Here is a 14,168-nt window from a genome sequence, read left to right on the forward strand (position 1 = left end):
TACAACAGCCAGGCCAGGTGAGTGTTTATGTTGTAGAAACACCATGTCCACATACTCCACCTTACTGTAAGTGTGTGGCATTTTCAACAGCTTTTTCTGTCAAAATCATGCCATACAATCTAAGTGTATTCACTTTCACCGTTATGGCATAAAACTGCACGTGACTGGCTAAACATCACCTGATTTGCTGCTAGCCTCGCTGCTTCCCCTTCCCTACCCAGGCAGGCAAAGTGTCAAGTAGCCTATTATTTTATTTGTTGTTAATTACAGCCATGTTATCATTGTGTAATGTTTATTGGTAAATCACTTCTCCATCAGTACCACTCGTCTCATTACAGGATACTTTAATACCCCAACCAATGTAGAAGTGATGACTGAATAACTCAAAATTTCACCATCAGACATCCTGCATCAACACATCCCACCAAGATACCAGGCTGGCCATTGTCACTTGGCCACATTCAAATTTCATCCCCACAACTAAACAATGTCTCAAAATGCATGTGTACAGAGCATTTTCTACTTAGAATAACCTGTACTTTTGTCTCTAGCAATATCCATAGAAACTTACTTTTAATTTACTGTATAGTAAGCTGAATGGTCTGCTTTGAGATAGAAATTTAATGAGTTCAAAAGTAGTTTTCACTGAAGGAAAGCTGACTGTTTCAGAAGTAGATATTACAACAGAAATGGGGTATGAACTGAGGTAGCAGACACTTTGTGGGAGTTTACAGGGTTAAGTCAGGCACCTTACACTCATTCCAAACCCTTCAACATACTATGTTGAACTGTTCTCTCATCGGGATCCTCCAATCTTTATCATTCCGAACCCTTCAACATACTATGTTGAACTGTTCTCTCATCGGGATCCTCCAATCTTTATCTCATCTCCTTATCCCATACTAATGTTCTACTACTCCTTCTGACATTACACCTCAGCTAGGAGAATGATCTGAGATGGTATCATTCTGATTTTCTGGAATGACTACTGCTTCCATGTCAGAGTCTCTGTACAGATGTTAACATCAGAGTGTATTCCACACTTTCTCTAATCCCAAGATTTGTAAACCATGGTTCAACTCATTTTACTTTCAAGTTGTTTACAATCTCCTAGTTTTCCATACTGAATATTGATCATCCTCTTAGGATGAAACCTTTGCTATTGCCTTATACATAAAAGCTTTTGAAAAAGTTTGGCATAAATTCTTAATTTCAAAACTTCCCTTATATGATCTCTATCCGTTTCTCCACACCTTTGTCTCATTTCCTTTTTGGCAGTTTTACTGCTGCAGTAGTAAACAGACACTGTTCTTCTAAATCTATTAACTGTGATGTTCCACAGGACCACTTCTATTCTTCATAAATTATCTCACCTGCACCTGATATCCTATTCATTGTTATGCTACTGACTTTATGCTGAATTCTTAACATCATTTGTAAGACATCCAACTCAGCAAGAATTACACAATTCCAACATTCCAGACAACTATATCCTCTTCATCAATGACACTTGTTGAATGATTCATATTACCTGTTAATTTTTTTATTTCTATTTAATTTCATTCCTGTTCTGTTCACCCTGCTAATATAAGAGTTAATCAGTATCTCTGCCCTTTCATCTCTTTTACTAGTAAACTCTGGAACTCTACCTGTTTCGGTTTTTCCTCTTACAAGTCCTATAACTGTTTCAACTGTTTTCCTATGAACTATTTCAAAAGAAAACTATTAAGGCACCTCAGAAATTAAACTGCGTAACTTTTATGGATTCTCCAATTGTTATCACCAACAGTGATGCTGGCAGTTATGGAAGTAATGATGGAAGAACTAACAAATATGTATGCTAAATAACATGTTCTGTGTTATGAGAGTTGAAGTGAACTAGTGTAATTAGTTAGTAGTGCATTAAGCTCTGGTGCTATAAAAGTTAAGTAAATGAAGGGAGTGTAATCGCCAACTGTGCCACCTCACAAGATCCTGTGAGGCTGATGACAAGAGACTAATATGAGGCATGTATAACACTAAGGAAACTGAGTTAATTAGAATAGAGATTAAGGAAACTGAATTCATTATAGTAGTTAATTGCAGTGGTGAAGTTGTGTGAGAGGAACTAGCTGTGGAAAGCTTAGCTGTAGAGAGGTAGTGAGAGTCGTGTTTACGTGGTAAAGTTGATGACATGGCGTGTAGGACAGATAAGACAGAGGGATCTCTGTAGAGGAACTATTGCTGACCTAAGGGTAAGATGGACAGGCCTCACTCACTCAGTTTTGGCTGGGATGGAGTCTGATTTGATCATATATATATATATATATATATATATATATATATATATATATATATATATATATATATATATATATATATATATGATCAAATCAGACTCCATCCCAGCCAAAACTGAGTAGGGATGCTGTAGATATACATTACTTGATGCTCCAAATGTGGTGGTGGTAATAACAGTTATTTTCCTCCCTTATCCTCAGGTTGGAGTACAATCCTCGCTGCTGTGATTCAGATTTAAAAAATGTGGAGAAGTTTGATGAGTTCATCTCAGAAGCTGGTGAAGGTCAACAGGTATGTGATTTGGGGTTTGTTAATAATTAGTACATGAGAGATATATGCAGTCTACATTCATTGTATGCAAGGCATACATTTTTTAAAAGTCTCACATAGTGCGAGTTTACACTGGGTATGTTTGCATATTGTTATGCTAAAAATCACCAGTTATCTCTTTTCTTTGTCATCACTCCAGTTTCATAAGCCTTAAACATAAATTGGAACTCTACCTGAGGCTGAAGACAATCAGTTAGAGGAGAAGAGTTGATAAGATGAAATGTTTTCAATTCCACCATGTATGAGTGGAATCTCCCCTGATATATGTGAAATGTACTCCATATTGAGGTGAATAAGTTTGGTGTGTGTCAGAAAAACTGCTGGAGACAACTAGCTTCAAAGAAGGTGTTTTAGGAAGACAAGATAAGAAGTTTCCAGTTTAGATTATTAGTAAAGGACAGACTGAAGATGTTCATTATAGAAGAAGTGGGCAGTTGAAGTTGAGTGTCATTGAAGAAGAGGGGTTAGTTATCTGGAGGGTTGTGTGGAGATGGAGGAATTGGGTTTTTGAAGCATTGAACAACACTAAGCTCCAATCAAAAAATTTAGAAAGATCAGAAGTCATGTATTCAGTGGTTTCCCTGTGTGAGTTGTTTAATTCATGAACATGAGGATGTCTGAGAAATGACTGGAAAAGTGCAGTGGTATCATCAGCGTAGGAGTGGATAGGACAATAAGTTTGGGTTATAAGATCATTAATGAATAATAGAAAGAGAGGGCGTGACAGGACAGAAACCTGAGGAACACCACTGTTAATAGACAGTGACTATCTACCACAGCAGCAATAGGACAGTAAGAAAGGAAACTTGAGATCAAGTTATTGAGAGAAGTATAGAATCCATAGGGTGGTAGTTTGGAATTTAAAGCTTTGTACCAGACTCTATCAAATGCTTTTGACATCACTAGGCAACAGCTGAAGTTTCACCAAAGTCCTTAAAAGAGGATGGTCAAGACTCAGTGTAGAAGGCCAGAAGATCACCAGTAGAGCAGCCATGAGGGAACTGGCAATCAGATTTTTAAGTGATGTGGTGGACATTTCAGAATCTTTCTGTTGAGGAGAGATTCAAAACCTTCAGAAGGGCAGGAAACTAAACTAATACAGTGATAGTTTGAAGGGGAGGAGCTGTCACCCTTTTTTGGGAACAGGCTGAGGAGGCAGTAGACACCTGCCGAAACGATAATTACTCCCAGTGAGGTCTAAAGCACTGTTCAGGGGATGCTGTGAACTTATCATTAAACCCAGCTGTGACCTCACTGAACGTTTCCCTTTGTGTCTCACAACACAAGGGGGCAGTCACAGCCTGCCCTCTAAAGACAACTCTCTTCCTCCACACAAACTTACAAGCACCTAATAACACACACACCCTTCACTCAAAAAATTTTTAAATCATCATGGCGACACCTACACGAGCCTCGGAGTCCCCATCTGGGGAGGGGACCATAAATGTCCCCAGGTCGGACTGTCTTTCTGTCGACGACCCTAAGTGTCTTGACACCCCCCTCAACTTTTTCTTCATTAACTTCTGCAACATTCGCGGTCTAAGATCTAATTTTCAATCTGTAGAACACCACCTCTCCTCTTCTAAACCTCATCTTCTTTTCCTCACCGAAACTCAGGTGTCTGAGGCAACTGACAGTAGCCCCTTTTCTGTTCCCTCCTACTTTCTCTATCCTCATTTTCAATCCAAAGCTGGATGCTGCGTTTATGTGCGCAATGACTTAACCTGCTCTCCTGCCCACGCTCTTGAATCTTCCGAATTTTCCACCATCTGGCTACGACTACAGAGTCACTCTCATACTAAATTTATCTGTGTTGTATACCTCTCACCTAACTCCTCTGACTATAAGAAATTCTTTGACTACTTAACTTCCAAAGTGGAGCACATTCTGATCCTCTTCCCTTTTGCAGAGATCTCCATTCTTGGAGACTTCAATGTTCACCACCAGCTTTGGCTTTCCTCTCCCTTCACTGACCATCCTGGTGAACTAGCCTACAACTTTGCTATCCTCCATGACCTAGAGCAATTGGTGCAACACCCTACTCGTATTCCTGACCGTCTTGGAGATACGCCCAACATTCTTGACCTTTTCCTGACCTCTAATCCTTCTGCTTATGCTGTCACCCTTTCTTCTCCGTTGGGCTCCTCCGATCACAATCTCATATCTTTATCTTGTCCTATCACTCCAATCCCTCCTCAGGATCCCCCTAAGCGAAGGTGCCTCTGGCATTTTGCCTCTGCTAGTTGGGGGGACCTGAGGAGGTATTTTGCTGATTTTCCTTGGAATGACTACTGCTTCCGTGTCAGAGACCCGTCTTTGTGTGCTGAGCGCATAACAGAGGTGATAGTGTCTGGCATGGAGGCATACATTCCTCACTCTTTTTCTCGTCCTAAACCTTCTAAACCTTGGTTTAACACAGCTTGTTCTCGTGCTTTACATGATAGAGAGGTGGCCCACAAAAGGTACTTAAGCCTTCCATCACCAGAATCTCATGCACTTTATATTTCTGCCCGGAATCATGCCAAGTCTGTTCTCCAACTAGCCAAAAACTCCTTCATTAACAGAAAATGTCAAAACCTTTCAAGATCTAACTCCCCTCGTGATTTCTGGTATCTAGCCAAAAATATCTCCAATAACTTTGCTTCTTCTTTCCCTCCTCTTTTTCAACCAGATGGCACCACTGCTATCACATCTATTTCTAAAGCTGAACTCTTTGCTCAAACCTTTGCTGAAAACTCTACCTTGGACGATTCTGGGCTTGTTCCTCCCTCTCCTCCACCCTCTGACTACTTCATGCCACCTATTAAAATTCTTCGCAATGATGTTTTCCATGCCCTCGCTGGCCTAAACCCTCGGAAGGCTTATGGACCTGATGGGGTCCCTCCTATTGTTCTCCGAAACTGTGCCTCTGTGCTTGCACCTTGCCTAGTCAAACTCTTTCAGCTCTGTCTGTCAACATCTACCTTTCCTTCTTGCTGGAAGTTTGCCAACATTCAACCTGTTCTTAAAAAGGGTGACCGTTCTAATCCCTCAAACTACCGTCCTATTGCTTTAATTTCCTGCCTATCTAAAGTTTTTGAATCTATCCTCAACAGGAAGATTCTTAAACATCTATCACTTCACAACCTTCTATCTGATCGCCAGTATGGGTTCCGTCAAGGCCGCTCTACTGGTGATCTTCTGGCTTTCCTTACTGAGTCTTGGTCATCCTCTTTTAAACATTTTGGTGAAACTTTTGCTGTTGCCTTGGACATATCAAAAGCCTTTGATAGAGTCTGGCAAAAAGCTTTGATTTCCAAACTACCCTCCTACGGTTTCTATCCTTCTCTCTGTAACTTCATCTCAAGTTTCCTTTCTGACCGTTCTATTGCTGCTGTGGTAGACGGTCACTGTTCTTCTCCTAAATCTATTAACAGTGGTGTTCCTCAGGGTTCTGTCCTGTCACCCACTCTCTTCTTATTATTCATTAATGATCTTCTAAACTAGACTTCTTGTCCTATCCACTCCTACGCTGATGATACCACCCTGCACATTTCCACGTCTTTTCATAGACGTCCAACCCTTCAGGAGGTAAACATATCACGCAGGGAAGCCACAGAACACCTGACTTCTGATCTTTCTAAAATTTCTGATTGGGGCAGAGCAAACTTGGTATTGTTCAATGCCTCAAAAACTCAATTCCTCCATCTATCAACTCGACACAACCTTCCAGACAACTATCCCCTCTTCTTCAATGACACTCAACTGTCCCCCTCTTCTACACTGAACATCCTCGGTCTGTCCTTTACTTATAATCTGAACAGGAAACTTCACATCTCATCTCTAGCTAAAACAGCTTCTATGAAGTTAGGTGTTCTGAGACGTCTCCGCCAGTTTTTCTCACCCCCCCAGCTGCTAACTCTGTACAAGGGCCTTATCCGTCCATGTATGGAGTATGCTTCACATGTCTGGGGGGGTTCCACTCATACTGCTCATCTAGACAGGGTGGAATCAAAAGCTTTTCGTCTCATCAACTCCTCTCCTCTAACTGACTGTCTTCAGCCTCTCTCTCACCGCCGTAATGTTGCATATCTAGCTGTCTTCTACCGCTATTTTCATGCTAATTGCTCTTCTGATCTTGCTAACTGCATGCCTCCCCTCCTTCTGCAGCCTCGCTGCACAAGACTTTCTTCTTTCTCTCACCCCTATTCTGTCCACCTCTCTAACACAAGAGTTTAACTAGTATTCTCAATCCTTCATTCCTTTCTCTGGTAAACTCTGGAACTCCCTGCCTGCTTCTGTATTTCCACCTTCCTATGACTTGAATTCCTTCAAGAGGGAGGTTTCAAGACACTTATCCATCAATTTTTGACCACTGCTTTGACCCTTTTATGGGACTGGCATTTCAATGGGCATTTTTTTATTAGATTTTTGTTGCCCTTGGCCAGTGCCCTTCCTACATAAAAAAAAAAAAAAAAAAAAAAAATGTAGGTAAACTTTCAGCAGGAAAGAAAGATAGATGTTGACAGAGTTGGTGGCACAGGCACAGTTTCAGAGAACAACAGGAAGGACCCAGTCAGGTTCATAAGCTTTCTGAGTGTTAAGGCCGGTGAGAGCATGAAAAACATAATTGGGAACAATCTTAATGGGAGACATGAAATAGTTGGAGGGTGTAGGAGAGGGAGGAACAAGCCTTGAATCATCCAAAGGAGAGATTTTAGTAAAGATTTGAGTGAAGAATTCAGCTTTAGAGATAGGTACCATCAGGTTGAAATAGAGGACAAAAAGATGATAAAAGTTATTGGATATATTTTTGGCTAGGTGTTGGAAGATATAGGGGCGGTTAGATCTACAGAGATTTTGACATTTTCAATAGATGGAAGAGTTTTTGGCTTGTTGGAGAACAGTCTATGCATAATACAGGACAAAAATGTAAAATGCATGAGTTTCAGGAGGTGGAAGGCTCAGGTACTATTTGTAGGCTGACTCATAATCACGCATAATACAAGAATAGGGTGAGTTAAACCAAGGTTTAGAAAGTTTATTGTGAGTGAGAATGATTGAGGAATGTGTGCTTGCATATCAGACAGTCACCTCTGTCTTGTGCTCAGCACATAGAAATGGATCCCTAACACAGAGGCAGTAGTCATTCCATGGAAAATTAGAATAATACCTGTTCATGCTCCCAATTAGTGGAGGTAAAATACCAGAGGTATCTGTGCATCAGAGGATTCCAAGAAGAAATTTGAGTGATAGGGTAAATATGAGGTCATGACTGGAAGAGCCCAGCAGTGACAGAATAAAGAAAAGGATTAAATGTCAGGAAAAGTTCAAGGATGTTGACAAAGACAGTCAGGGATACAGGTAGGGTCCTATTCTAATTGCTCAAGGTTGTATAGAACAACAAAGTTATTGGCTAGTTCACCAGATTGGTCATTGAAAGGGGATGAAAGCCAGGGCTTGTAGTGAATATTGAAGTGTCTAAGAATGAAGGTCTCCATGAAAGGGAAGAGTTAGGACATGCTCCACTTTTGGAAATAGTCAAAGAATTTTTATACTTAGAGGAGTAAGGTGAGAGCTGTACAACACTCATGCATTCCCTTTTCCCAGAGTATTGATGTTGTTAGTATTTTGGATGAGTATTGGTTACCACTCTTTTATAGAGAGTAACCCAATGGTACATATTGGTACCAATGGTACAATATGTTCTATATTGGTGGTATATTTTTAATGACCATTTGTAACAGAAGGATTTTTTTTTTCTATCTTGTTTAAATGTGGGGGTTATGAAAGATTCATGGAATTCTTATTGATTATCCTATTTAGTGGGAATATCATGCAATTTATTGTAAGAATTTATTGTAAAGATCACTGATGAGCCTGCGTCTCCCAGGACTCTGCAGTGGCAAGAGCAGTACGGGCGTTGCTGGAAGCCTCAGTGAACAATTTGACTGATGCCCACATGACTGAGGGTGGAGTAGGGACAGAGGATCTGCACTATTTCCTGGACTTCACAACTGGCGTGCTGGGCTGTCCCTCTCAAGAATACCAACAGTATACAACCAAGATCCAGGCAGAGTATGTCCATCTTCCCACAGCATCGTACAACCAACTCAGACTGAAGGTATCATTAATCACCATTCCCATACAGTTCTTTAGTGTCACTACTACTATTAATATATATATATATATATATATATATATATATATATATATATATATATATATATATATATATATATATATATATATATATATATATATATATATATATATATATATATATATATATATATATATATGTGTGTGTGTGTGTGTGTGTGTGTGTGTGTGTGTGTAATTTTTTTTTCTATTGTAAAATGATTTTTATAAAGAATATTTATTATCGTTACAGATGCTGAAGAACTTGGTGCTGATGCCCAACATCTATGCGACTCCTGAGTTTCAGAAAGAACGGGAAAAAACAGCCCGAGAGAACCTGCAGTGGGAGATAGACAACCTGCAGGGCTAAACTGAAAGGTAGGGCTATCTTGCAAGCTACATTTTGTTATGTTTTACAGTTCTGTCTTTGAGGTCTAGGAACATTCCTTATATTTAGAGTGGCTGTACTATGTGAGTTTTTATCTCGATATTTTTTTTTACTTTTACCAGAACAAAATATCTCAATGACACATTTTGTTAGATTTTAGCTTTTTATTAACAATTTTCTTCAGTTGTATTAAGCAATTTTGACAGAAAAAAAAATAATAAAATATATATATATATATATATATATATATATATATATAAGTTTATCACCAAGTATCATAACATGTGTGTTAGCACTGTAAATCATTTGCTAGTCCATTATTTCACATTATGCTTAACAGCATAATCAAAAGTATTTATGATGAATTTGAACAATTTGAACACAGCTGTGTGCGTGTGTGTGTGTGTGTGTGTGTGTGTGTGTGTGTGTGTGTGTGTGTATTTATGTCTCATATTGTCAGTAATTTGATGCTCAGGAGTTGTGCTGCAGTGTTTTGTGAATTAGGGCACATGTCATTAGAAAATGTGTTTTATTATGTATGTAATTCCATTTATAAGTGTTTTCTGGATTTAGTTTCATTATGCATATTCTTTGGTGTGTATTCCCTCAGTACACATGGGGTTTCTGAATGTTATGGATGATCTGGTGGAGTTTAATCCATTGAACTTTGTTGTGACAAGAAAAATGGTTATGTTATCTCTTGGATATGAGAAAAGATAATCACAAGAGAAAAAAAAGAAAAAAGAAAAGAAAAGAAAAAGAAAGACATTTAAGACCTTTCTACTTTCAAACTTTTATCTTATTCAGTGCCAGTTGTTGTCAGTGATAGAAGCATTGTGGGCTATTCTGGCTGCCTTACTAACAAATTAGCTGGGGCACCCCACTAATGAATAAAAAAAAATATATAATAATAAATAAAAATAAATAAATCAAATATAAATAAATAAAATGAAAAAAAAGAGGATTATAAATTGCAGCATTATATCACTAAAGTTCAGTTAAATTCTATTGCTTTTCATTTGGAGTATTTTTGTGTTGATACTATTTTTGTTGCTGATGGCTTGCTTGCTACTTATTAGAAATATTTCCTAAACAAATAGAATTTAAAATCTATGAAAATTATTGTCAATTGGTCATCTTATAACTTGTGTGCCTCCCCTTCTGTATGTGCTGAATGATACACATCTGACAGTCTTGCAGGTATGTCATGAAATTAGATGAATCAGTGAGGAAATGTAAGCATACTTGTGAGAAAGAGCATCTTAGTCTTAGGGCAGTTTGCTGAATATCTCTGGTCCTTCAGTAACCTTCAATTGATGTTTGCCTCCTTTACATAGCATTTTACATAAGGATATGTTCTGAGATAGTTTGAGGCCTTATTTCATGTTGTCTTTAAAGAATTACTATCCATGAAGTTAAGGATAAAAAATATAGTATTTACCCAGTTGTATTTACCTGTGTGTAGAACACAATTTATGTTGTACTGTCTTCATATATATCTTTGTCCAATTCCTAATTTTGACAACTCTGTGTTGGTGGTACAGTCTTGATGCTGATATGCTATTATGGCAAGGAAGTGAGAAGTTATCTTGTGGAATTGCTTATTCTTCAGTATTTGTGCATTTAAATATGAAACACTACAGTTGCTGTCAAGTAATATTTTTTTGTTCCTTTCATTAAGAAACAATGGAAATAATTCTTATGGTTTATACATATACAGTATAATTAATATAATTCTTTATGGGTTGAAACTTGAAAAAAATAAATAAATAAAATAAATAAAAAATAATGACAAATTGAATATGTTGATAGAAATACAACCCACATAGAATATTAGTAAATATGTCAACTTGAAAAATTAAAGAAAATAATAAAAAATTACATCTGATAATTGAAATAAAATTATGCTCAATAGGCAGCTGCCAGGGTTCAATAATTAGATTCTGCTAGCACTGTAAGAATGAATGTGCACATGTAGTTTGTGACAGGAAGCCATCTTCATAGAAATAACTTTAGCAAGTGCCCACGTGTGAATGGGGGAAGAGTTAGGCTAGATTTCCATTATTGATAAATTAACCAATGACAAGAAAATTATGGGTGTCGGCATTTGAAAAGGTGTAGTGTGGAGAGCCTGAAGACATTCAGCCATTTTTTATACATTTAATGAGATTATTAATATTAACCCATATCAGATTGATCCATATAGTTTAATGCAATAGTGAAGGGTGCAAAATCAGTAACAGAATGGCTGGGCAGTTCATTTAATAGTGAGACTCCATGAGCAATGCCAAACCATTTTTAAATTGTCCTGCTTATTATTTTGTAGCTATATATTTCACTTTTTGAATTTGTCCTTATTAAAATATGGTGTGCACACACACACACACACACACTAAAAAGTCTCATTTTAGAAGGAAGTATGATTTACTCAATGCAGGAACTTTAGTTCCACCCTGTTAAATTTTTATTTATTATATTTATTTATTTATTTTTTTTTTTCAAAAACTGTACAGAAACTAAGATTGTCATAGAGTTGTTGAATGCAGGAATTTCCAAGATGTTCTTTGCTTGAACAATTCCATTTCATTGCATATATAAGTAGTATGTTATCTCAGAAGTGTTCTTCATAATACAGGTGCTGCATAGGTAGGAGGAATATGGCCAGTGTCCATAAGGCAGGCACTTATTTGTACTGTCATCAAACCAATGGCATAGCCTTAATTGTGATTCTTTTCTTCACTATGTTGCTGGAATGTTTTGTAAAGACTGAACAACAATCAATTTTGACCTTCACCTTGTTACTGGAATGTTTTGTAAAGACTGAGCAACAATGCAAAGATCTTGGCTTGGTGAAGTGTGTATCTGAGAACAGTATGCACATAGTTGTCCACTCTTTATCAGCGTGGAGCCACATTATTATTAAGTACATCCTTGTGCTGAAATAGCCTTGCACTGCCTATATAATCTATACCTGTATTTCAAAAAGGTGTCGAAGTATTGTTCATTGTTGTTAGTAATAGATCTTCAAGAAGCATAATGTACAGGGGAAACTCCATAATCTGACTTAGCTTTCAAACACATTTAGGTTTAACTTTAAAAAAAGTTCCAAAATTGGTTAAAATATTGTTGCCAGTTTCATTATACCCTATTTAAGTAGGTATTTCTTGACATTTCAAAAGTGAATCACAGCCTACTGAAGTTTTAGGAACTGTGGAAAACAACTAAATGAAATCCGTTTTTGTCAAATACAACTGGGAGTGATTTAAAATGCAGTATAGTAACAATGTGAGTTGACAGTAAAACTTTGGGAGTGGCATAAAAATGTAGTAGCAATACTTTCAAGAGGTTATGGACTATTATTGTGTTACCAATTTTTTTTTCTCTTATTTCACTAATTTTAATTTTTTGGGGTTAAACTTGTCCAAAGATTTTTAAAATTCTTTTTACTTAAAGAAGTCTCATGGATCCTATCAAGATTGGACAATGGAGCTTCCACTGTGTTGGTAATTCACAGAATTAGATAATTCTAAAAAGTGGCAAAATGTAATGTGAGTTCAGTAGACTTGTAGTAAATTTTATGAGATTGATACTGGGGATTAGTGTGTGTACTTACCTCTCTCACTCTCTCTGCTGCCCTGATGTCTTCATGATTGAAATCAATTTTACATCACCATAACATCACAGTGTTCTAAGATTTAGAAAGTAGAATCTTTGAATTGGGTAACTGATGTGACTTGAATATTTATGGCTGACAGAAGTCATAAGAATCTTCATAATGTGTACTAGTGCTGCTAAAGGTAGATTATTTCAGATGCTACATCTTTGTATATATAAATTCAAATTACTGTTGTACTCCTATAAGTTGTAAGAGGTTCCTGTAATTTATTTTATGTCAAGTATTTTTAGAAAGATATTAAAAGTGTGGTAATGTGTGTAAGATTAATATACTCATTTATTGCATAATGATTTCTGAGCACTGGATATTGGGGTATTGAAATGTTTTGTGTAAGTGTATAAAGAATGCATTCATTGAAAATTTTCAGCTTCTGTACATTTGACACTGTGGAGAATGTTGTGCAGACTTCAATATTGTTGACCAGGTGCTTGCTTGCTGTAGAATTAATCTTATGTTGCTGTGATATGATGAATGTTCATCTGGTGAGACACATCAAGTAAGGTTGTTGGTTACTGGTACTTTTGCAGCTGTTTGAATGATTGCTTTTTTCTTACCTATATACTTAAATGTAAGTCACAATAATTGCCAAGGTCTTTCAAAATGAAAGACTTATCAGTGCCTGGTTCCTTTTGTCATAATGGTCATGTGAACTTTGCATATAGCTTGGGACCAAACCAATGTGGTCACAGTAAGATATCATCAAAATATGTCAGATTGTCATATATGTAAACACTTTTCATCTGTGTGTGTGTGTATATATATATATATATATATATATATATATATATATATATATATATATATATATATATATATATATATATCCAAGTTTAACATCTTCCAGTGTAGTGTATTACCAACAAGTGGCTCATGGTGGTATTCCCTTAAACATGCAAAAAAAAAAAAAAAAAAAAAAAAAAAAAAGTTTGATCAGTCTTCAATTATTGTTAATTCAAAATTTTCAAACCCCTTTCTATTCATCTCTGTTCCTTTCCTGGCTGTTCTATTGCTGCAGTAGTTAATAACCAACCCCTGTTCTTCTAACCATTCATCTTATCACCCATTCTTTTCTCTTATGCATAAATTATTTGTCAAAATGCTTTGCTATCTATCTTATCTGATGACTCTACCCTGCATTCCTCTTTGTCATTTTGCAGATAACTAACTCGGCAAGAATCAAGCACCTCACAAAATGCCAGACCTATGATCTTTCTATGATTTTTAAATAACAGGACAAACCTTTGTTTGTCAATGTTTCATGCCTAAAATCTTCCAAGATTCTCTTCCCTCCTCCGTCACTCAAATGTTTCCTTTCCCTTTACTAAAGATTTCATATAAAGTTTGTGCTACATAAAACAACTTCAAGGAACTGAA

At 36.9% G+C, this 14,168-nt stretch overlaps 1 protein-coding gene across 1 annotated transcript in view; it reads left to right on the top strand.

Annotated features, from left to right (window-relative positions):
* Nucleotides 1-9,378, top strand: part of LOC135104166 (uncharacterized) — a 14,602-nt gene extending 5,224 nt beyond the window's left edge. Inside the window, exons 3-5 of the mRNA XM_064011248.1 lie at nucleotides 2,481-2,571; nucleotides 8,483-8,713; nucleotides 8,984-9,378. Coding sequence (XP_063867318.1) covers nucleotides 2,481-2,571; nucleotides 8,483-8,713; nucleotides 8,984-9,100 — 439 coding nt within the window. The 3' untranslated portion in view covers nucleotides 9,101-9,378. The remainder of the gene's footprint in view (nucleotides 1-2,480; nucleotides 2,572-8,482; nucleotides 8,714-8,983) is intronic.
* The last annotated feature ends 4,790 nt before the right edge of the window (nucleotides 9,379-14,168 follow it).

Source organism: Scylla paramamosain, chromosome 10 (assembly GCF_035594125.1).
Source record: "Scylla paramamosain isolate STU-SP2022 chromosome 10, ASM3559412v1, whole genome shotgun sequence".
NCBI classification, from domain to species: Eukaryota; Metazoa; Arthropoda; class Malacostraca; order Decapoda; family Portunidae; genus Scylla; species Scylla paramamosain.